At 41.4% G+C, this 23,045-nt stretch overlaps 1 protein-coding gene across 1 annotated transcript in view; it reads right to left on the minus strand.

The window, feature by feature from the left end:
* C4H10orf67 (chromosome 4 C10orf67 homolog) overlaps nucleotides 1-23,045 on the minus strand; it is a 97,366-nt gene that overhangs the window by 55,489 nt on the left and 18,832 nt on the right. Inside the window, exons 4-7 of the mRNA XM_060096157.1 lie at nucleotides 18,486-18,641; nucleotides 12,188-12,335; nucleotides 11,034-11,092; nucleotides 845-910 (exon numbers count right to left, since the gene is read on the minus strand). Of these exons, the coding sequence (XP_059952140.1) occupies nucleotides 845-910; nucleotides 11,034-11,092; nucleotides 12,188-12,335; nucleotides 18,486-18,641 (429 nt within the window). The remainder of the gene's footprint in view (nucleotides 1-844; nucleotides 911-11,033; nucleotides 11,093-12,187; nucleotides 12,336-18,485; nucleotides 18,642-23,045) is intronic.

Below are 23,045 nucleotides of genomic sequence, written 5' to 3' on the forward strand. Positions count from 1 at the left end.
AGTCCCAGAGCATTGTTTTGCATTAATTTCTATGACAAGGCACCCAAAACACATGGTGCTGAGAGTAACAAAACAGAGTTAGGGAAACAGTCATGACTTGGCACAAAGTGTGACAAGCTGTAAAAAAGGGAATGTTTCAATATCTGAAGTGGTGTTGATTTCCTATGAACAACCTTTTCTCTTCTAAACAGTATCATATTCTTTTCAAGCACATTTAGAACGCAAGTCAAGCTGTGTTTTATTTTTGATTATAATAAACACAGTCAGTTTACTGTAACAAAGACATAGTAGTGGTGATCAGTTGAAAGCCAAAGTACGACACCATGAGCTGTACGGGGGGTGAAGTCGGGGAGCCTGAGGTGGGGGCGGGTAGTCAACTGATAAAAGACCAGCCGTCTGGAAAGTTCGCTTAAAAGAACATAAAAAGGCAGTGTTTTCTTATGAGACTAACACAGAATGCCAAAATATCTGGCTGGGCTCTTTTTTGTTGTCACTTATGGCAATTTGTAACTAAAAATAGTAAATCCTTCAAAATACTGGGCTCTCATATTTGTTTTTTTTAATCCTTATAATAAAATACAAAAATTTTGTACACTGCTTTAAATTGTAATACTCTTTCTTGTATAAGACTCTTCTACATAGTAAGTATATTTATTAAAGAACTACTCAAATTGTTTTCTCCCAAACAATCATTAAAAAATATTTATAATTATGCATGCATTTAGATTATGGATAAAGGTGAAATGAAGAGTTCACAGTAAACAGTTACAAATAAAGTTTATAAAACTTTCATGATTAAGTTCCTGGATTCAAATTTATTAAGAAATAATGTAAATCCCCTTACCATTTCTTGCACTAATGATTTTTCAAAATCAAGCTCACATATTAATTTGTCTCTGCCATTGATTAGCTGAAAGAGAGGAATATTACATTTTGATTAAAGGTAAGAAAACACTCAAGATTCCTCCTCAGTGAAATCTAGTGAAACATTTTGATTCTAAATGTGAGAAAAATGGATTCCAATATGATCAAAGCAAAAATTAAATGTCCATAGATTACCATGTAATAATGATATACTACTATATAATTACTTTTATTATATAAGCAAGCAAAACATACATAAAAATGCCAATTTATTTACAACCTTTCTCACCCCACCCCCCCAAAAAATGTGACTCAATGCATAATAAAGCAAGTCCTACTCTATCAAAAAGAGCAATTTTGCTTTACTCATTATATGAACCATTTCTCTTATTTTAGGTTTTGGTGCTATATTTATATGCATATCAAGCCATATTCATAACAATTGAAAATAGCCCTCAAAGCATATACTGCAGGGCCTTTGTACCAACTTGACTTGCTTCAGTATTTTATTTTTTTATTTTAATTTTTTATGAATTTATTTTACTTTATTTATTTTTGGCTGCGTTGGGTCTTCATTGTTGCACGCGTGCTTTCTCTAGTTGCGGTGAGCGGGGGCTACTCTTCGTTGCGGTGCGTGGGCTTCTCACTGTGGTGGCTTCTCTTGTTGCAGAGCACAGGGTGCACAGGCTTCAGTAGTTGCAGCACGCAGCTCAGTAGTTGTGGCTCGCGGGCTCTAGAGCACAAGCTCAGTAGTTGTGGCACACGGGCTTAGTTCCTCCGTGGCATGTGGGATCTTCCTGGACCAGGGCTCGAACCTGTGTCCTCTGCATTGGCAGGCGGATTCTCAACCACTGCGCCACCAGGGAAGCCCCGCCTCAGTATTTTAAATGATCATTTGCAATTTGCATGTAGTATATACACTGACAAAATTCAACCCTTGGTTTTGACATCCAGTCAATTCAATTAATTCATATATTCATTAATTTAATAAACATGTATGGAACACCTTTCAGATGCCAGACATTTTGTTCGGCTATGGAGGTAGGGAAACAAAGTTAAACAGATCCCTTCCCTGGAGCACCTACAGTATGCTAGGAGAGCAATGTGAACAAAATGACTGTAATACATAAGAAAAAAGGTTAATAAGTCAAATCTTCAGGTAGTCGAAAAGCATAAAAATCCACATAACCTGGCAACCGTAATTATAACAAGTTCTGCTATACCCGGTGTTAATGGCACAGAAGGGCCATTTGACAAGGGTCTTGAAGGATCTGCAGAAGTTCAACAAGTTGGAGGAAGAGAAAATGGCAATAAAAATAGCAAAGTAACCACAGAGAAGCCTGGAGTAATGGAGGAACTGGAAAAGTTTGGTGTTTGTGGACCCAGGGTGCATAGAGACAGGAACGGCAGGAAATGAAGGGAGACAGAGATTCAGGGTGATATCATGAGGGGGCTTGTTCACCTCAATTAGGAGCGGAGGGCAGACTGGTGGAAAGTGCAGAATAGGGGTTGGTTCAAAATCAGAGCTCTGCTGCTTACTAGCTGTGTGGGTAATTTAATTCTATGCTTCAGGTCTTCATTTTCTCATCTATAAAATTAGGATAATAAAACCTACTTTGAAGAGTTCTTCTGAAAAGAATTTGAGACAGCAAATGTGAAAGTGCTTAGCTGCTCCCGGCACATAAAAATCACCGATAACATTTTGAGGCAGCCTGATTTTATGCTGAAGGCAATGGGAAGCCACTGAAGGTCTTAGCACGTAAGATTAGGGTATTAATAACCACAGCAGGGGTGTGGAAGCTAGATTTGAAGGGGATGAGAGTGGAGACAGGAAAATGAAGTAGGAATCTATGGAAATGATGGGGCCTCAACTAAGTCTGTAACAATGTTGTTGCAGAGAAAGGGGATGGGGGTAAATTTTGGAAGGAATGTCTACAGACCTAATGACCAACTAGATATAAGGTAAGAAGGAGAGAGTAGATGGGAATTCCCTGGACTCCACGCTTTCACTGCTGAGGGCCAGAGTTCAATCCCTGGTTGGGGAACTAAGATCCCACAAGCCGTGCCATGCGGCGTGGTCAGAAAAAAAAAAAAAAAAAGGAGAAAGTGGAGAAGGACCCTAGATTTGCCACTTGATCCTCTGGGATAGATGCCAATGTCATTCATTTAAGTGGGGAACACAGCCAAGTCCAGATTTGAGGAGTAATGAGTTCAAGATTTGACACTGAATTTGATGAACATGTAAAGCATTTTTTTAAAGCAAATATTTTTGAGAGCTAATATAAAGGTAATAAAGGATAGACACAGTTCTGGACCTCCAGGGAGCAAATAGTCCCAGGTATGCGGGGGCACAGAGGAAGCCCCTAATTACCATAGGGGACAGAAGGGGACTGTCAAAGAAGTCTTCCCAGTGCATGTAACATGGAAATTGAGGGTGAGGACAGAGTTAATATTACAGATGTGGTGTTCAGGGAAAACACGAAGCGGGAAGAAGGTTCGGAAGTTATCTGTAACCCGATGTGCCAGTTATGGGAGAGTTTGAAGTCAGCCAGAGAGAAAACAAAGCAAGGATAAAGAGAAATTCCCAAGAACAGCATTCAAGTGAAAGATGGAGGAGGAGGAACCGTTGACAGATAGTGCTTAGGAAGGTGTGAGGAAGTGAGCAAAACATCAGAAGCAAGCATTGCTGCAGAGGGCATCTCTGACATGGGGCACAGTCCTGCCACAAAGAGTGGAAGATTCAAGAAGGAATGAGACTGAAAAGGATTGAGGGCAAGATGAACCTCATGGTGACCTTACCCACAGGGAAAAACTAGCAACAGGGGTGTGAAGAAGGGGCTAGTAGATACAGGTTTCTTTTAGTTGATATTTGAAGAAGAGTGAATGGTAGTTACTTCAGGGGTGATCAGGGTCAAGGGACACCACCCAGAATGATGGCTTGGCTATGTCTGTAGGCCAGAGGGAAATGCTTAAAGGCATGTGAGAGAGAGAGGGAGAGAGAGAGAGGCTGATGAAGAAAGGTCCCTGAAGAAGAAGAAGGAAGCTTGTGAAAATGACTATACTACCCAAAGCAATCTACAGATTTAATGCAATCCCTATCAAATTACCAATGGCATTTTTCACAGAACTAGAACAAAAAATCTTAAAATTTGTATGGAGACAAAAAAGACCCCAAATAGCCAAAGCAATCTTGAGAAAAAAAATGGAGCTGAAGGAATCAGACTCCCTGACTTCAGACTATACAACAAAGCTACAGTAATCAAGACAAGATGGCACTGGCATAAAAACAGAAATATAGACCAATGGAACAGGACAGAAAGCCCAGAGATAAACTCATGCACCTATGGTCAACTAATCTATGACAAAGGAGGCAAGGATATACAATGGAGAAAAGACAGTCTTTTCAATAAGTGGTGCTGGGAAAATTGGACAGCTACATGTAAAAGAATGAAATTAGAACACTCCCTAACACCATACACAAAAATAAACTCAAAATGGATTAAAGACCTAAATGTAAGACCAGACACTATAAAACTCTTAGAGGAAAACATAGGAAGAACACTCTTTGACATAAATCACAGCAAGATCTTTTTTGACCCACCTCCTAGAGTAATGGAAATAAAACCAAAAATAAACAAATGGGATCTAATGAAACTTAAAAGCTTTTGCACAGCAAGGGAAGCCATAAACAAGACAAAACGAAAACCCTCAGAATGGGAGAAAATATTTGCAAATGAATCAATGGACAAAGGATTAATCTCCAAAATATACAAACAGATCATGCAGTTCAATATCAAAAAAACAAACAACTCAATCAAAAAATGGGCAGAAGACCTAAATAGACATTTCTCCAAAGAAGACATACAGATGGCCAAGAGGCCCATGAAAAGCTACTCAACATCACTAACTATTAGAGCAATGCAAATCAAAACTACAATGAGGTATCACCTCACACTAGTTAGAATGGGCATCATCAGAAAGTCTACGAACAATAAATGCTGTAGAGGATGTGGAAAAGGGAACCCTCTTGCACTGCTGGTGGGAATATAAATTGATACAGCCACTATGAAGACAGTATGGAGGTTCCTTAAAAAACGAAAAATAGAATTACCATATGACCCAGCAATCCCACTACTGGGCATATACCCAGAGAAAACCATAATTCAAAAAGACACCTGCACCCCCATGTTCATTGCAGCACTATTTACAATAGCTAGGTTATGGAAGCAACCTGTCCATCCACAGACAAATGGATAAAGAAGATGTGGTACATATATACAATGGAATATTACTCAGCCATAAAAACGAATGAAATTGGGTCATTTGTCAAGATGTGGATGGACTTAGAGACTGCCATACAGAGTGAAGTTAGAAAGAGAAAAACAAATATTGTATGTTAATACATACATGTGGAATCTAGAAAAATGGTACAGATGAACCAGTTTGCAAGGCAGAAATAGAGAACAGAAGTAGAGAACAAACGTATGAACACCAAGTGGGGGAAAGGCGGGTGGTGGGATGAATTGGGAGATTGGGATTGACATATATACACTAATATGTATAAAACAGATAACTAATGAGAACCTGCTGTATAGCACATGGAACTCTACTTCGCTGTACAGTAGAAACTAACATAACATTGTAAAACAATTATACCCCAATAAAAAAAAAGTCAGAAAACAAAAGAAGGAGGAAGAGATGGAGTCAGGCAAATGGGTGGAAGCATGGGTCAAGGCAAAGAAGAATGTCCCCTCTTCTGATGAGAAGGAGTAAAGGTGAGGCTAGGTAAGCTAAGTGACAGGGTGAGCAAGAGAGTGGAGAGGAGAAAAAAAAATCCAGGAGTCCGCTATGTTCTCTGTGAATTAGGGAACAGCGAGGAGGAACGGAGTATGGAGTTGGGGAAAGTAGTAATGATGGAAAGAGTGGCAGTGGGTGGTTAGAAAGGGTGCTAATTACAGATACAAATGACTGCCTATAAAATAGATAAACAACAAGGTCCTACTGTAGAGCAAAGGGAACTATATTCAATATCCTGTGATAAACTATAATGGAAAAGAAAATGAAAAATAATATATATGTATATATATAACTGAATCACTTTGCTATGCACCTGAAACTAATATAGCATTGTAAACCAACTGTATTTCAATCAATCAATCAGTAAGTTTTTTTTTTTTTTTTTTTTTTTTAAGGATACTAATTAGATCCAAGGGAAAGGATGGGTAGAGGGAGGGCATAGCACCTAAAGGCAAGGATCAGCTTGTCTCCAATGGCACAGCTCAATCCCTGAGCAGGGCTGGGGAACAGTGGGTACTGGTTACATGACAGCCTCAGAAGGGGAGGTGGTGGTGTAGTTGAAGATGTGAAAGGCTGAACAGTGGGTTTAGAGAAGTAAAGGAATGAGAAGTGGAAGGAAAGGAAAAGGTTTTGTCTTGAGTCTTATACGTTGGTCTGAAGTGTCATTGTTTCCAATGGGCATCAATTACTGGCGAACACCAAGGCCACTGGCCCCAACCCTTCCTGCCTCCGTAGATGTCTCTCAGCAATTATCTCTTCTCTCTGTTGTACTTTTACCTTCTCATTCTTCTTTCCATCGACGTCATTTAAAAATACTCTAGTTTCGGGGCCTCCCTGGTGGCGCAGTGGTTGAGAGTCCGCCTGCCGATGCAGGGGATACGGGTTCGTGCCCCGGTCTGGGAGGATCTCATATGCCGCGGAGCGGCTGGGCCCGTGAGCCATGGCCGCTGGGCCTGCGCATCCGGAGCCTGTGCTCCGCAACGGGAGAGGCCACAACAGTGAGAGGCCCGCATACAGCAAAAAGAAAAAAAAAAAATACTCTAGTTTCATCTTTTAAAAAATTCCTTCCTCAACCCCATGTCCCCCTCCAACTACTCCCCAACCTCTCCCTGGCCATCCACAGCCAAACTTCTAGAAAGTTGCACATGCCCACTGTCTCCATGTCTGCATTCACCCCCCATTCTCAACTGCTTCCACGTTCCAGTAAATGACCCTCATTAATTACCAGGGTCATTTTACTTGCCAAAGCTAACTGTCCAATCCTCCCTTTTTAGCCTTTTGCACACCTGGCCTCTGGGCAGCACTGGGCACGCTGAACGAGTCCTTTCTCTTTGAAACTCTTGCCTGGCTTCTGTGATAGCCACTCTCTCTCCTGCTTTCCCCCTGCTCTACCTCTGTTGTCATTTTCATTTGAATGTCAGTCTTCACTTCTCTCTGCTTAATCCCTCCCGCCTTCAACCTTCTTAAAGACCACAGCTTTTACTGCCTAACCATCTCTTGAATTCATCCATCCCCTTCATCCCCGTGTCACCGCCCTCTTTCTGTTTCAGGACTTTATACAAGAAATCCTAGTTTATACAAGAAATCTTTTAACTGGCCTCTCTGGCTCTGGATTTTCCTCCCTCCCGTTCATCTTTTTTCTGAAACACGAATTCGATCCTGCCCCAACGTTCAAAGCTCCCCATCCGCTCAGAAGGCAACTCAAACCCCTTGGCAAGAATAACACTCCTCCACGATGTGCCCTGCTTCTCACCACCCCTGTTCCCACACCTCCTTCCGGCCAGAGCACGTCATGTGCCCTCTCCCTTCTCTCGTTCTGGCTCATCCACCTCCTTCACCCTTGTTAACGCCGACCTTGCTTCCAGGAGTCACCTCGGTGCCCCTCCTCCAGCCTTCCCCGATCCTTTACAGTCCAGGCTGGCTGTGCGACCACCTGCCCCCACGGCAAGCTGCCCTGCTTCCTGACACTGATCACACCTGGGCTGTCATCTCTGACGACTGTCCCCTCTCAGAAAGAAATTCATATTTACAAATTTATAAATTCATGTATTTAGCCACAGCTGGAACACAGATCCAGCTGTCATTTGATTATTAAAATTTAAACATAAAAGCTACCGAATCCCATAATTGACAGCATTTAGCCCATGGAGACGGCAAGAGGTCAGCCTACCCAAATTCCATCCCATTTTCAACTTGTTTTTAATTGCATCCTGGACTGAAAAGGGGAACATGTGGCTTATCCAGAGGCTGCTGAGCTGCCCCTTTCCTCTCTTCTGGTTCTGTTTACTCCTCCCTCACACCCCAGACTCGCCCCTCTTCCGGCCCCAGCACAAATTCTCACCACGTGGTCTCACCAGATCCCACCTCCTGCTCTAGCCATACCAAATCACAGAGTTCCACGGGCGTAGCTTACACTTTATGCATTCACACGCTGTATGCAGCTCTTCCGCCCTCCTACCCACCTGGAAAAATCACTTCAAGTGAAGGAGTGTGAGATAGGTGTGGACGAATTTGTGAAGCCTTTTTCTAGAACCTTCCAGGTAAAGCCAGGCATCTCTTCTCCATGTACGTACTTCTATTACAGTCCCTATCACACTGCCCTATGGTTTTTGTCTCTCCCTCCAGACTTGATCTCCTCCACAGAAAGGCTGCGTGTGTGTGTATGTGTGTGTGTGAGATGTGTGTATAGAACACTTTTGTATCTCAGCAGTGCCTGGCACTAAAAGGCATCTGACAAACATTGCTGAATTAATGGATTTAGTGGAGGACATTGGAAACAAACCGGTAAATATCGGCTCTCATTTTGTTCAACAACTCCCGATCTGCTTTCCAACTGACAAAGCACTTGGACGTACATTATCTCACTCTGTCCACACAGTAAGCCTGGGAGACTCAGGAAGGAGGATGAGGAACCAGCCCAAGCGGCCATAGTGTCAGAAATGGAACAGGAACCCAGGGTTCTAGATTTTTCCTGATCAATACCAAATTATACCTACACTCAACATCCGGGTAAAGGCCCAGTGAATATAAAGAAAAAAGGAAAAGAAAAGAGACAGGATAAAAAAAGATGATCAAACAAACTACGGATTTGCTATGTTTGTCTAGAACAGAGTTGTCGAATAAAAATATAATGTGGGCTTCCCTGGTGGCGCAGCGGTTGAGAGTCCGCCTGCCAGTGCAGGGGACACGGGTTCGAGCCCTGGTCTGGGAAGATCCCACATGCCGCGGAGCGACTAGGCCCGTGCACCACAACTAATGAGCTTGCGCATCCGGAGCCTGTGCTCCGCAACAAGAGAGGCCGCGACAGTGAGAGGCCCGCGCACCGCAATGAAGAGTGGCCCCCGCTCGCCGCAAATAGAGAAAGCCCTCGCACAGAAACGAAGACCCAACACAGCCAAAAATAAATAAATAAATAAATAAAATAAATTTAAAAAATATATATATATAATGTGAGTCATATATATAATTTTAAACTTTACAGTTTATAGTTGAACTTATAGCCTTGTTAAAAAGGTAAAAGAAACAGGTGAAATTAATTTTAATAATATATTTTATTTATCCCAATAGCTATTCAAAATAGTATCATTTAAATGGGTAATGATCCACATTAAAAATCATTAGTGAGATATTTCACATTTCTTACGGTACCTAAGTCTTTGAAACCCAGCGTGTATTTTTCGCTTAGAGCACATCTCAATTTGGGGGCTAAAATTTCATGGGAGATATTTGATCTGCATTTAGATTTCATAAAATTTACAAATAAAAAGGTAGATTCACATATTCAAGTTATTCAAAATATACATAAAAGTTTTTCAGTAACTGAAACAAATATCAGTATTTTTATACTGAAATTTAAAAATTAAAATTAAACAACTTAAAATTCAGTTTCTCAGTTGGTGTTCAGCAGCCACCCATGGCTGGTGGCTACCACGGGGCACTGCGGCTCTAGAAAGCTGAGGCAGCATTTAATCGAAATACTTAAACCCACAGAGGGTATATAACCAGCCACTCAGGGGGGATGTTTCTTTCTAACTAATGGCTTAACGGTGAGAGTTTCTGCTTTAATTTCCTTGAACTGCCCCCAGAGAAGAAGAGTAGGCTCATCTGACTCATCTTTCCCAGCAACAGTACTGACTGAGTAGTTTAAGAAACATTTACATAAACTTAATAAACTTGCAGGTTATTAAGCGAAACTAGAAAGCTGAGATTCCTTTTTTAACCTTAGAATTTGATGCCAAGAAAGTTAAACTTGTCAGTTCTGTAGACTCTTGTTATCTCTGTAAGAATGGCATTTGCACCCTCATCACTGAAAACAGGATGAAGCACAAGAAAATGACATCATGTTGTGAAAACCCGTGATGGATTCAGTGATCACAGAAGACATCTCCCAACTCTGACCGATCATGGTATACATTTGTTTACAAAATAGTTCTTGGAAGTAATTTTATCTAAAACCTAAGAATACCCAGAGCTGCAAAATCAGGTTGAAATCTGAATCTAAGTCACCTGAGCTCTGGATATGAGGCTAGTGTGACTGAGGAACTGAATTTTTAATCTTATCTAATTTTAATTAATTTTTATTTAAAAATTAACACTCGATTCAGTTCGCGGAAAACCTTTATGTTTATTTGGAATAAATGAGGCTGTAAATCCACGTTTCGTCTATGAATTTTATGAACTCTTAAGTACATTCTCATTCTCTGAGTCACTCAGAGAGTATTTTTATTTTTAAGTGCGCCGGCACCGTGCTGAGCGCTGGGAAGAGATCAGAGACGGAAAGATAGTACTGTCTCTGGGTTGTGGGGTCTTCGGCGAGGCAGACTGACCATCACAGAAAAGGGTTTTGAGAGCTAAGAAAGCACAAAGCAGGAGCCCCTGACGTGGGTGTGGAGGGCAGGAACTGCCGCGGTTGTGCGGCATTAGATGCCCCAGGAAATCTTGATCTTCATGATATCAAAAGAATTTCCTGCTCTAAATACAGATTTCCTGGATATACAAACCAAGTTCATTCATATACAGAAAAATGAACATAAACCAGCATCTGATTTGAAAATAAGGCTGATCATTTTTAATAATATCATTTTTCCACAAGCACATGACTTCAGACTCCCTGTGTCATATGCTTTTTCAGTTCTTACAGTCAATAAGGTAGATACTCAGTTATCCCAAATAAAAGAAAACATGAATTTGTTTTCAAGATGGGGAATCCTTTTTCATTACTAAAGAAATAATCCTGAGTAACGGGCAAGATTAAATACAGAAACTGACTTTTCTCTACATCATAAGGCAAGGGGGACACAGGGTTATTTCACCAATTATGCTGGTATTTCCATTGAAAAGAGTCATTCATCAATGTAAAAAAGTTACAGTACCTTTTGAATGGTTTTATGATCCTTTTCTGCCATCTCTTTCAGACTTATAATTTCATCTTCTGTAAACAAAAGGAGAGAGAGGCCAACCATGAAATTACAAGCTTATGGCCCTGTATTCAATCTGCCTGCTTCAGGGCAGGCTGTACACTGCTGGCAGGCATGGTGGACGCAAGTCCTAGCAGGACTGTGACCTTCACAACTGCCCTTGACATTCACAGCCTTATTCCTGCTGTTCAGATGGCTGGTCAGATAAGGATTAAGAACTAAGTTCAAGATCCAAGTATGGCTGAGGGTTGAAAGCTTTTCATCGATACTAGCAAGAGACATTTTTGCTGTTAGTCACAGCCAATACAAACGGCTTTAGCAGGTGGTACTTTATGACTCAGTAAGAACTACCGAAACCTGAAAAAGCATTACTATACCACCTGAGAAGAGAAATGAAACTACACTGGCGTGGTATAATTTTACATTCAAGGAATATTGTCCTATATCTGGTTTTATCAATGTTTTGCTGTAAATTTTGAATTGCCTACTCACAGCTTTTCATACTGCAGATTAAGGGCATCATTGTGTGACTAACATAAATACAAAGATAGCAGTACATGTAAAGACTTTAAAGCAATCTAACTTGGTGATTTAAATGCAATATTTACCAATGGTTATAGATATAAAAAAGAGAGTTTAAAGTCTACAAATGGAAATTTGTACCAAAAATTGAAGATAATGTAGTAAGTAGTAGCATATTTTTCTGAAGGGCCAACTCTGTTTCTCCACAAAGCACACCCCAATATTATGCTTAAATATTAAAATGTTATAAATTTTAGATAATTGATTAAGCACATGAAACAGAAATCAGCACAAGTTTCTATTTGTTTATAATATTTCTAAGTGATATAGAATACTGATTAGCACATTTTTTTCAGAGGCCAATGCTTGGCTTAAAAAACCACCACCCTGAGTTAAACAGGCATGGCTAGGGGAGTATGACCAATTTCTGTCTCAAGAAAAGAATGAAAATCAAAAGTGGCTAACAAACTGATGCTTTAAATGTAAGTAACCAAACAAACATATGTTTGGAAAAGACAAGCATGGCTATGAATTTTATAAAGTGCCCAATGTACAGAGTTTTCTCAAAAATGACTTTAAAATGTTACCTAATACTGAATTTTCTTTTAGATTGAGTTGGATTTCTTCTTTGAGTTCTGAAATGACTTGAAGCAGGCTCTCATTTTCCACTTTGTACTCCAAATTTTCCTTTTCCAGAGCTGTTCTTAGAGGGCTGCCGTCTTTGATAAAGGAGTCCTAAAAGATGGAGAATTCCATATTTCTAAGCAGGGAGCCAAGGATTTAAATATGCAACACAAGACAATACAGATACAGAAGAGCTATCATATAATTTTCTGAATTCTATTACACACTTATAATATGAATAGTAAAAAGGAAGGAGACTAAATAGAGCTTGCTGGGAGAAAGGCTGCAGTACATTCTGTACAAAGACCACAGCACATGGGGACAGTTTCTTGACAGGAATAATGCATATCATACTGTTTGTGTGCCCTCATCATTCAGGTCAATTCATTATGGAGGCAGCTGGGGCCCCTCCACCCACACTTCCCTCTGTGTGTGTCTGAAGTGCTGTCCGCCCCGTAACCAGGCAGGCTGGGGAGACCGCGGATGGGCAGCAGCCGGGGGGGGGGGGGGGTGGGGGAGGGCAGCCGCGCGGGGGGGGCGGGGCACAGCGCACGGCTACGGAGGGGGGCTTGTCGTCTTTGTGGCATTCCCCAGTGTCAGTGCTGCCAGTGTCATGAGGAGCACATCACATGTCAAAGTGGTGACGTTTTCAGGCTGGGAGCCGCATGGAGTCCATCAGGCACACGGATAACCACACAGTTGGTTTTCTGCTTGGTGAAGGAGCCACCCAGAGGCAATTCATATTCTGAACATTAACGTGGCTTTGCATGCCTGTCACACTGGGACTGTGCAGGCGTTTAATGCTATTGAGAACTTCGGTTTAAATCTCTATGCAAACAGTGATTACCTTGTAAGAAGGTTTCAGGATAACTTCCAACAAAAGACTTTAAAGTTATAGTTTTAGTAAAGCAAACTCATTTACATTTTTATTATGTGCGTCTTTTGTTTAAATCCTGCCATGTCCATTATGGGAGAAGCTTTTTCTTACGCAGTAGAAGCTTATGGGGACAGCTAGTCTTCTTTTCTTCTTCTTCTTCTTGTTTGTTTCAAAGCTTTTGAAAACATCTGAATATGCTTGCTTATGGCTGTCTAGATTTCATTGCCGTACTTTTTTTTTTGAATTAAGATGTAAAGAATTGGAGAAGCTGGTGCAGAACTTTATGCTTCATGTTGATAAAATATTAAACTGATTATGCAATCTCAAAATACTAAAGCTCATGCTTGAAAGTCATTGTATTGTTACACTAACAGAGAGGAGCGTCTACATGCCTTCCTTCAAAATTTATAGACACTAGAAATACTTCTGAACTTTAAATTAATCTTCAGATGAATTATAAGCTATTCTTTTTGTAGCAATGCCATGATTACAAATACACAAGAATAAATTCTCCTCTCAAAAACAAAACCATTCCTCCCAATATAACTGGTGTCCCTTTGAAACTATACTTTTATTTAACTTTAGAGATATCTGAAAGTAAATTATTAAAAATGTTTTCCTTGCGGTCATAATGGTTCAAAAGAAAAATAAGTGGGTACAATGTTTTATAGTACATGAATAAATCCTTGAAAAACAACAAGTGACTTACTAATGAAGTTAGTTATATCAGAGTTAATATTTAAAATAATGTTAAATTTTGCACTAAGCCCAATTATGAATCTTCATGATTTTGAGTCACCATTCCATTTAACCCCAATTCATTCTTAACTAACAAATCCAATAGCTAATAAACAACACTGTTTTCTTAATAAAGAATCCCAGTCATTAATTTCTTGTCCCACATGGTTCAACTTGAGAACATCACAGAATGTATTTATAGACTAAAAAAGCTTTCTTAAAGACAAACAACATCTGCCTTAATAGGCTTAAGCATACATTTCCTAACAGTGGCAGAAAATGAACATCCACTGTGGATTACGTGAGCACCCATTATTATAAACTAAACGAGAACTACTTGAATTAATCAGATGAAGTGTAAAATTTACTAGTGGTAGCAGCTAACCCCTAAGTGGGTTTTCTAAAAATCTGGTAGAAAAGCAGGAAACAAGGAACACGTCCAACTCGAGGGGTTTTTTCTCTACAAATCCACCGACAGCCCCTGTTCCTGAGAGGTTAACCTTTAGCTCTGTCCCCACCATCTGTCAGCTGCAGGAACTGCAAGTAATTAACTATTCAGATTCTCACAGCAATGAGGACACTCATTAGCAAAATGAACAAAGGGATAGTTCTGGGCGGCTACGGTCATCTGTTACACTCTGAGTGGCAGGTTTTGTGGTGGTGTTCCTTCTACCATCTGCCCACACCACTAGCTTTGGCTCACTTAAACCATGAGACTTCTTTAAAACAAACTGCATTAACAAACCGAAGTTAAGAAGGATGGAGATCATTGAAAGGTGGCTAACTAGTTAAAGCTATTAAAAGCCACATTATAGCCTAAGACAGCCTGTGTGTGATCCATAGTCACTCTGGAAATTTAAATTTATAAAGTAACTTGCCAATTGAGAGTTTTTCTATCGTGTAGTGAAAGCTAGGACTTCAAGTGGTGGCTTACATGCTATTTCTCTGGTGAGCCAAGATGTGCAGTATCACTGTTCCCAGGTTTCAGAATCCCAAACCGAGTCATGAAAGAATCGTTTCTGAAAACAGGTGTACTCCAGAGCCTTGCCACTCAAAATGTGGTCCAAGGACCAGGAGCCTCAGCATCACCCGGGAGCTTTTTGAAAATGCAGAATCTCCAGCCCCAGCCCAGAATCTGTATCTTAACAAGAGCTGCAGGTGACCCATACACACAATAACACAATAAAGGCTGAGAAGCACCGTTTGGAGCACCGCAGGTGCCTTCCCAGCAGTCTCCCTCCTGCCATATTGGCGTCTCAATCCTGCAGGCTCCACGTACAGTACTTGGACATCTCAATTTGATGCTGCGGCTGGAGTGGGCTTCTGCTGCATGCCCATGCTGCATGACAGTCACGGAGAAGAGCAGGTGCTTTCCCAGTGAGTGACAACCAGGAAAGCGGCACACTGGGGCAGTGCAGCCCTGCAGAGCTGCCACTTTTGAATGACAGCTCTGTTTCAGAACTGTCAGCAACAAATAGTTACGTTCACCTATTGGTGGGGGTGAGGGGATGTGGGTGTGATAGTTGCATAGCTCAACCATGTTGGGTAAGAAAGAAAACTGAAAAATCTTTTCAAAACAACTCCAATTGCACTGAAAGCACATGCATGTGCCTGGGCACACAGACACACAGGCACACATACCTCGACAGGCTAGTTTCTCTAGCAGCTCTCAAGTGGATTTATCAGCGTACTGCATGGCAACCTGATAACTACAGCAGTGTGCCATTAAGTCATTGCAGGTTTTTACAGAACCTGAAAAGACACTCAGCCCTTGAATGTAGTTGGTCTGGGGTTGGGGGGTGAGGTGGGGGCAGGAATTCAACATTAAACGTGTTCTGACCTGGAGAGATGAGGCTTCTGGAACTTGAAGAGATTCCTTTTTCTGACTTCCATTTTGTCATAAATATAAGTTAAACTAGCTGTTTATTAAACCTTCCCCTTCCTATCATATTCTTAGATTTCATTCTACAACAGTCCTAGAGAGGGATTATGACTATTAACTATACAGTGATTTATATAATTGGACTATGAGAAAGAACAAACTAGAGCGTTTCCTTACTGTTTATTCAGTTTGTTTATTTCAAGCTTTTTGCAAGTTTTTTCCATTGCTGAATTGAAATTTTCTAATTGTTTCTCCAAATTCGGTTTTCCAAATCTAGTTTCAGATACTTGCTGTCGCAAGTTTTTTACACCACTAGAGGGAGCAGTCGTATTAGATGAAATTTCAAATTTAAAAGGTAAATCACCTAGAACTTGAGTGGCATGGCGTTCTAGGAAAGCTAGTTCTTAGAGGATCTTTAAAAAGAAAATTTCAGACGTTTATTTTATATAACCCGTGATCTGCTTTTGCAGTGTTCATGTCCGTCCTCCCAAATGTACACTAGCCCTGCTCTGCATTGTCCTCAGTTAGCCTGGTGCTTTGCTGGGGTCCTAAGGAGCTGGGAAAAATGTATACACCCGGTTCATCAGAAGTCTCACTTTCCTCAAATCTTAAGGTGTTTACAGAAAGACTGATGAGGTATCCTTGGGGACAAACTACAGTGAAACAACCAAGGTCTTCAGGATGCCACCCGAGCCAGAGAACGCCTTCTTATACAAGAGCGGGGTGCAGCTTCCCACTTTCTGTGGTCCTCACCAAGCCCCACCCACCCTCATCCTCTATACTCAGGCCATCCAGACAGACCAGTTAACGTCCAGACAGACCAGTTAACGGGTTGAGGACACTCAGGGGTGTAAACATGCCGAGAAAGACCTCGTGTTTTACTGGAAGAAGCTCAATTACCAAATTGGGATGTTCTCAGCAGTGCATTTCATGGAATGTAAACCACATGGTCGTAAGGACTTGTGTATTTCCTCATAATGATAACTAGAATTTATATGCATGTCTTTCTTCAAGGAACTCACGGCATTTCACATCCACTACAACAGGTATCCTCCTCATAACTCTGTTGGCTAGGCAGGTATCACCTCCCATTTCACAAATGGGAAACAAATGGATCAAAATTGACTTGCTAACTGATACTGGACATTGGTAGCCAAGGCAGGATTAAAAGCCAAAACTGTTAGTCTTTTTTTAGCCTTTTCTATTAAATTATTTCCTCCAAAAAATAAGAGTAAATGTAGGCCCAAGACAAGAAAAGTAAATGCAAAAATTGGATGTGCCTCTCCCTCCAAGGCAATCAGAACATGTACAAAGAAATAATATTCAATTTTATTAGGTCTACGATAACACATTGCTTAGAAGATGCTGTGGTTTTTTTTAGAACATAGAGAATTCTAACAGATTAAACAAAGTACTCCTTCCCCAGTTCGTAAATAAAGTCCTTTAGAATGGTGCAAGTTCAATTTCTTATCTTTTCTAACTTTGGGGTTTTAAGTAAGAATACTAGTGTGGGACTTAGATAAACCAAGGACTGCACTTAAAGGGCCCAGAAACCCGCAAGTGTTTCTTCTTAGTGTTAACACTTTGATGTATAACTTCTCAGGCTTTTTCCATACATATATATGCGTCGATATTTATGTGTAATATACACAGGTATTAATATACACTATATATTAATTGTAACATACATTATAATGATATACCTATAGACCATACCATAATCTATTATAATAATATAATGTGTATATATATATATATATATAAACATACATATATAAATATATAAATATATAAATATATATATATATATATATATATATAGCAACTTTGATTCTTCCTCTATACAGAGGATAAAGCTCCTCCCTCCTCATGCGGGCCTTTGGATTCAGCTGGACCTCGGTTCTCATGCCACATCAGCATTTACCAGCTGCGCCCGGGGTGCACGTCAGCTTCCTTATCGGTAAACTGCGCTGTGATGTGAGGAGGTACCCCTGCCAGTTGACACTCAACAGGCTGTGATTCTCTGGCCTCCCTGCTGGCCTCTCCTACTCAAACCATCCACTTCTTGCTCTTAGAACCTCATACGAAAACCCCTCTATGGCTCTGGGCTGTGCTTGGGCAGTAGAGCCGGCAGCTCAGAGCTGATCTGAGATGAAAATAAACTCGCCTCTAGGGTCCACACTTTCCAGATCCTTCACATTCACCTCCTTGACAGGCAGCTAAGCTCTCCTTTCTGCTTTCTCTCTCTTTGCTTTTTTGTTCTCGTCAGTGCTTTGAGCAGTAAAGCAGCTCCTGGCTCCTACTGCAACGGGGAGAAGAGGGCGAAAACCCTCTGAGAATTTTCCTTCTTGACATTTCCACTTAAGGTCATCCTGTTCCAAGTTGGTTTCTTGGAAGCCTCTGACTTGAGATTGTTTTGTGTCTTTCAAATTATCTGGACTGCAAAAAAGGTGGGACTCTTCCGAATTAAAACAAAAATCTCTTTACATTCTCTTCTAGGGTGGGGAAATTTTTGTAGTGGGAGATAGGTTATTTTATTTCTATTACAATTAAAAATGGAGAACAATTATATTGCTCCTATTTATAATTATTATGGGTTTTCTAGACTATGGTGTCGAGCAGAAAAGGGTTGGACTGGCTTATGTTGTGGAGAGATACCCAAAATACATGCATTGTAATCCCTTTATTCCGACCCCAAGCTTTTAGACAGCTGTAACTTCATTTATATGTATTAAAATGAATTACTCTTTGCTGTGAAACTCACAATTTTTTGAGATCCAAATTCTTCATATTGGTCCAGTTCTTCTCTTAATTCCTTAATGAGTTTTTCTTTCTCCTTCAGTTTTTTTAACAAAATCTTCATTTTGACAGTCATTGCGTCATGCACAGGTGTCTTCTCTTCTTCTACCTCAAAGTATTGCTGGGGGGAAAAAGCAGCATTAAAAGTCAGACACCATGCTAGCACCAGCAGAAACCATTTCATGTTTTATTCAAGCTCCTGTCTTGTAAAGTTATTTTATTTTTGCAACTTGCACACAAGTTTTAGTAAACAACTATGTTTATATTGAACAATACACTAAAGTGTCATGGTATATGGCACAGTATTATTCTATGAGACAAAGCATGAGTCTGACTGCATCAGCCATGCCAGTAATAATAATAATAATAGTAAACCTTAAACCTTAATAGTAAATCCACATCATGATTGTGAATGTCCTACCTCAATCTTCCTCTAGAAAGGAAGCCAGCAAAAATTTTGACTATGTAAGAAAGGAAATGTACTTCAGTGGTGCAACTAATTCCCTCAGTGGTTTGGAATGGAGATGTGAAAAGAAGAAGAAGCATTTCTTGACGGCCTATTTTAAGCATTGAGGTGCTAACCTATTTGCAGTCATTACTCTGAAGAATTGTATCACAAGACCAAAACAAGGAAAAATGCTTTAAAAATGATGCTGTGCTTTACTGCCAACATATAAAAATCTCATTTTCAACACATACATGCAAAAGCATTTTGTCCATTTTGGACTCTTTTGGGAATTACAGAAGAATTATTTTATTTTTGTCATTTGTTTGTTACTAATACATTTGGACACATGGACATACAGGAAATATAGTAAAACCTAACCATATCTGCTAATATATTATATTTCAGAGAGTTAGATTTACAAACTAAAATTGTTCTAATGTTATATGATGAACCCTGGCAGACTGAGAAGAAGAATAATACATCGAGGTAGCATTAAGAGTCAAGCTAGGGCTTCCCTGGTGGCGCAGTGATTGAGAGTCCGCCTGCTGATGCAGGGGACACGGGTTCGTGCCCCGGGCTGGGAGGATCCCACATGCCGCGGAGCGGCTGGGCCCGTGAGCCATGGCCGCTGAGCCTGCGCGTCCGGAGCTGCGCTGCGCAACGGGAGAGGCCACAACAGTGAGAGGCCCGCGTACCACAAAACAAACAAACAAACAAAAAGAGTCAAGCTGAGGGCATAACACTGACACAGTCTACACCACACTAATGAAAAACATCAGTAAGTGAATATGCAGTAGAATTAAAAAGAGTGAAAATAGAACAATCCATATGACAATATTAGCTTTTTAATTGGGAGATTTTAAAGAACAGCACTGAGTATGTAGATCTATTCTTCACATCTACTCTGTTTATGTCTACAGTTCAAACGCTCTGCAGAGACTAAGACAGTTACCCCACTGGTGCTCTGAGTGTAAGTGACAGGGCAGCTCAAATCCAACAGGTCTGAGAGGAGGTTCCCCATCTTCACTCTCCTCCTTTCTACCTCCCCCATTTATAACAGCAGCCCAAGCCAGAAACCGATTTTCTGTCATTTTAAGGATCCCCTCTCCCCTCACCTCACCAAATCCGTCCAACCCACCCCTAAATCACTCCCGAGCCCACCCTCCCCTTCCCGGTTCCCCCGCCTTCATGTTACCACCAAATCCGGGGGCCGCTCGCCCACACGCAGCAAAGCCAATCTACCGACACCGGGTTGCGGTGCCGTGTGTTTATTGTAAGGCGCCGAGCCGGGAGTCCAGGACGGCTAATGCTCAAAACACCCGAACCCCCTGATGGGATCCAGCAAAATATTTTGAAAGGCCAGGTGAGGGAAGGGAGCCCAGGATGTGCGATCAGCTCGGGCACCATTCTCAGAGTGGCTGACGGTGAGGTAGCGGTGGGGGGGGGGGGGGGGTGTCACAGGGGTTAATATTATCAGTCCTTAGGCTCCAGGCCTGGGGGCTGGGTGCTCATGGTCATCAAGTGGTTAACATCTTCCATTAGGTGGAGGTTTTAGCATCTGTGAAACAACTCAGGAAATGTGCATCAGATACTGTTATCTGGGTACTTCAGAAAGGAGCTATAGCAGGGGACCTGGGGGAGGGCTCTGTCCCCGGAATGCCCCCTAGGGTCCTGCTCAGTTACAGTGGGAGTCCTTGTCTTCACCTGGACTATTGTACTAGCCCTTAACTCACCTCCCTGACTCTTCTTTTGTCCTCTCCAACCAATCTCCACCCTGTGGCCAAACGGATCTTTCTAAAATGCAACTCTCCCCGTCCCCAGTCTAAAGTCCAAATCCCTTAGCACAATGGACAAAATAGCACCCCTGTTGCTCTGCTGCTGGCTGACCTGGCCCCTGACTCGTGCCAGCCTTCTGTCCCCTTCCCCCTCCAGACTGGGCATTTAATCAGTGCTGATACTCAGCAGGCAACTTCTCAGAAGCACCGTGGGACCACAGGTCTCCACGCACTTGGAATTTCTAGGCCACCTAATCAGCTCTTACTTGTCAATCTCCTGAATGGCATTAGAATAGGTTAGCCTGGGCCTGAAGACCAGCTCTGTCACTTACTTAGTAGCTTTGTGAGCTTGAACAAGTTTCTTAAATCCCCTGTGCCTCAGTTTTATCATCTGTAAAATGGGACAAACAATAACACTACCTGAATTGTTGTGAGAATTAAATAAGATAATGCATGTAAACAATTTTGGACAGTGTTTACAGCACCGTCAGCTCCCAGTATTATATCTCAGTGTTTATTATTGTTGTTACTGTTTGTCATCCAAACCCAGATGCCACCTGCTCTGGGAAGCCTTAGCATCCCTCCCCTGCCCACCTGCCTTCCACTGCTCTGTTCTTTCTATATCTTATAAACATTCTTCTTGGGTCCATTTGTTTATTACTTGTTTTTTGCTCACTAATCTTTATGTTCTGAATGGGATGGATTTATTTGTCCTCCTAAAAAATAGCAAAACAAAGATGCTTCTGACAAGCTGGCCGAGTCACCTCCTTTATAACACAGCACAAATGACCTCTGGGAGCTCATTTAAAATCCCACCAGAAACTGGGCTGAGATGCTGCACACACATGGCATCGCTGGGGCCAACCTGCCTTTAGGATGCACTCGGCCCCTCTGGACTTCAGGGCAGCGGGGGCCAGAGTTCGTTGGAAGAAAAAAAGTTTCACTTTTGACATTTCATAAAGTAACCGTAAGGCCCAAACACATTGCATTCATTTCTCTCCATCTCCAGGAATGCTTCTGATGTTTTACTAGTGTTTACTGAATGAGCTGGGCTCAAGAGGAGGTGAGCAGAAAGCAGGTTTTTTTTTTTCACCACCCCTTCACATCTGATATCCTGTCTCATGTTTCAATCTCTTAGAAGAACTCTCGGGAAAGTGCCGTGACTTTTTTTTTTAACTCTTAGATAGCTACAAAAACACAGAAAGAAAGAAAAAGAAAGAGAGAGAGAAAAAGAAAGAAAGAAGAAGGAAAGAGGGAAAGAAGAGAGAGGAAGGGAGGAAGGAAGGAAAGAAAGAAGGGCCAAAAAAATTTTTTAAAAACCCAAAACTCAAACCCCCAAATTCCAATCCAGCTGACTCTTACCCATCAAAGCTCCTGACCTTTCCCAGTCCCAGGCTCCCTTACACTAGCAGCCTGCAGGGGAGGAGAGGGGTTGAGCCTGGCTTCCTTTTCTAGTATCCAGAGATTTGGTCAAACACCAGCCTAGATGTTGCTGCGAAGGTATTTTTCATGTGAGGTTAACATTTAAATGAATAGACTTTGAGTAAAGCAGATTATCCTCCACACTGCAGGTGGGCCTCATCCAATCAGCTGAAGGCCTTCAGAGAAAGCCTGAGATCCCCAGAGGAAGAGGGAATTCTATCTGCAGAGTGTCTTCAGACTCGAGCTGTAACATCAGTTCTTCCCTGGTCTCCAGCCTGCCAGCCTATTTTTCAGATTTCAGAACTGCCAGCCTCTGGGACCACAGAAGCCAATTCCTTAAATCTCCATCTCTCTCTCCCCCTCTCTCTCTCCACACACCCTACTGGTTCTTCTCTGGAGAATCCTAATATCTACGTCGAAAGAACATACATTCACACAATGCCTCCCACTCCAGCCCACACCACAGCGTTTATTATGGACGGCTCGTCTCCTTTCCATAGTACAGTGCCTTCTCTGGCAGTTAAGAACTGGTGCCCGTCGTGCTTGAGGCACTGACATCTGCTCCATCCTCCCTCCCTTCATGTAACCGATCTTCTGACCACACTGCACCCTGAGAGCTTGGCTCTGACGCAGGACACAGGGAGGGGAAGGAGGCAGGAGTGTGTCTTTGGTCTTTTAATTCACGAGGGCAAGAAAATTTTATTTTGGACTTTAATTCTTTTCTTACAAGAAAATTTAACATTTAATTTTTCCTTTGGCAGTCGAAAGTAGGGGATTAATATTCAACTCTGGGACATAACTGTTGGCTTTTTATTATTAGAATAATTTTATGATGCTATTTGACCTCATGGGCAAAACCTCTTGACAGACAATATTGGAT

This window comes from Mesoplodon densirostris, chromosome 4, assembly GCF_025265405.1.
Source record: "Mesoplodon densirostris isolate mMesDen1 chromosome 4, mMesDen1 primary haplotype, whole genome shotgun sequence".
Taxonomy (NCBI): Eukaryota; Metazoa; Chordata; class Mammalia; order Artiodactyla; family Ziphiidae; genus Mesoplodon; species Mesoplodon densirostris.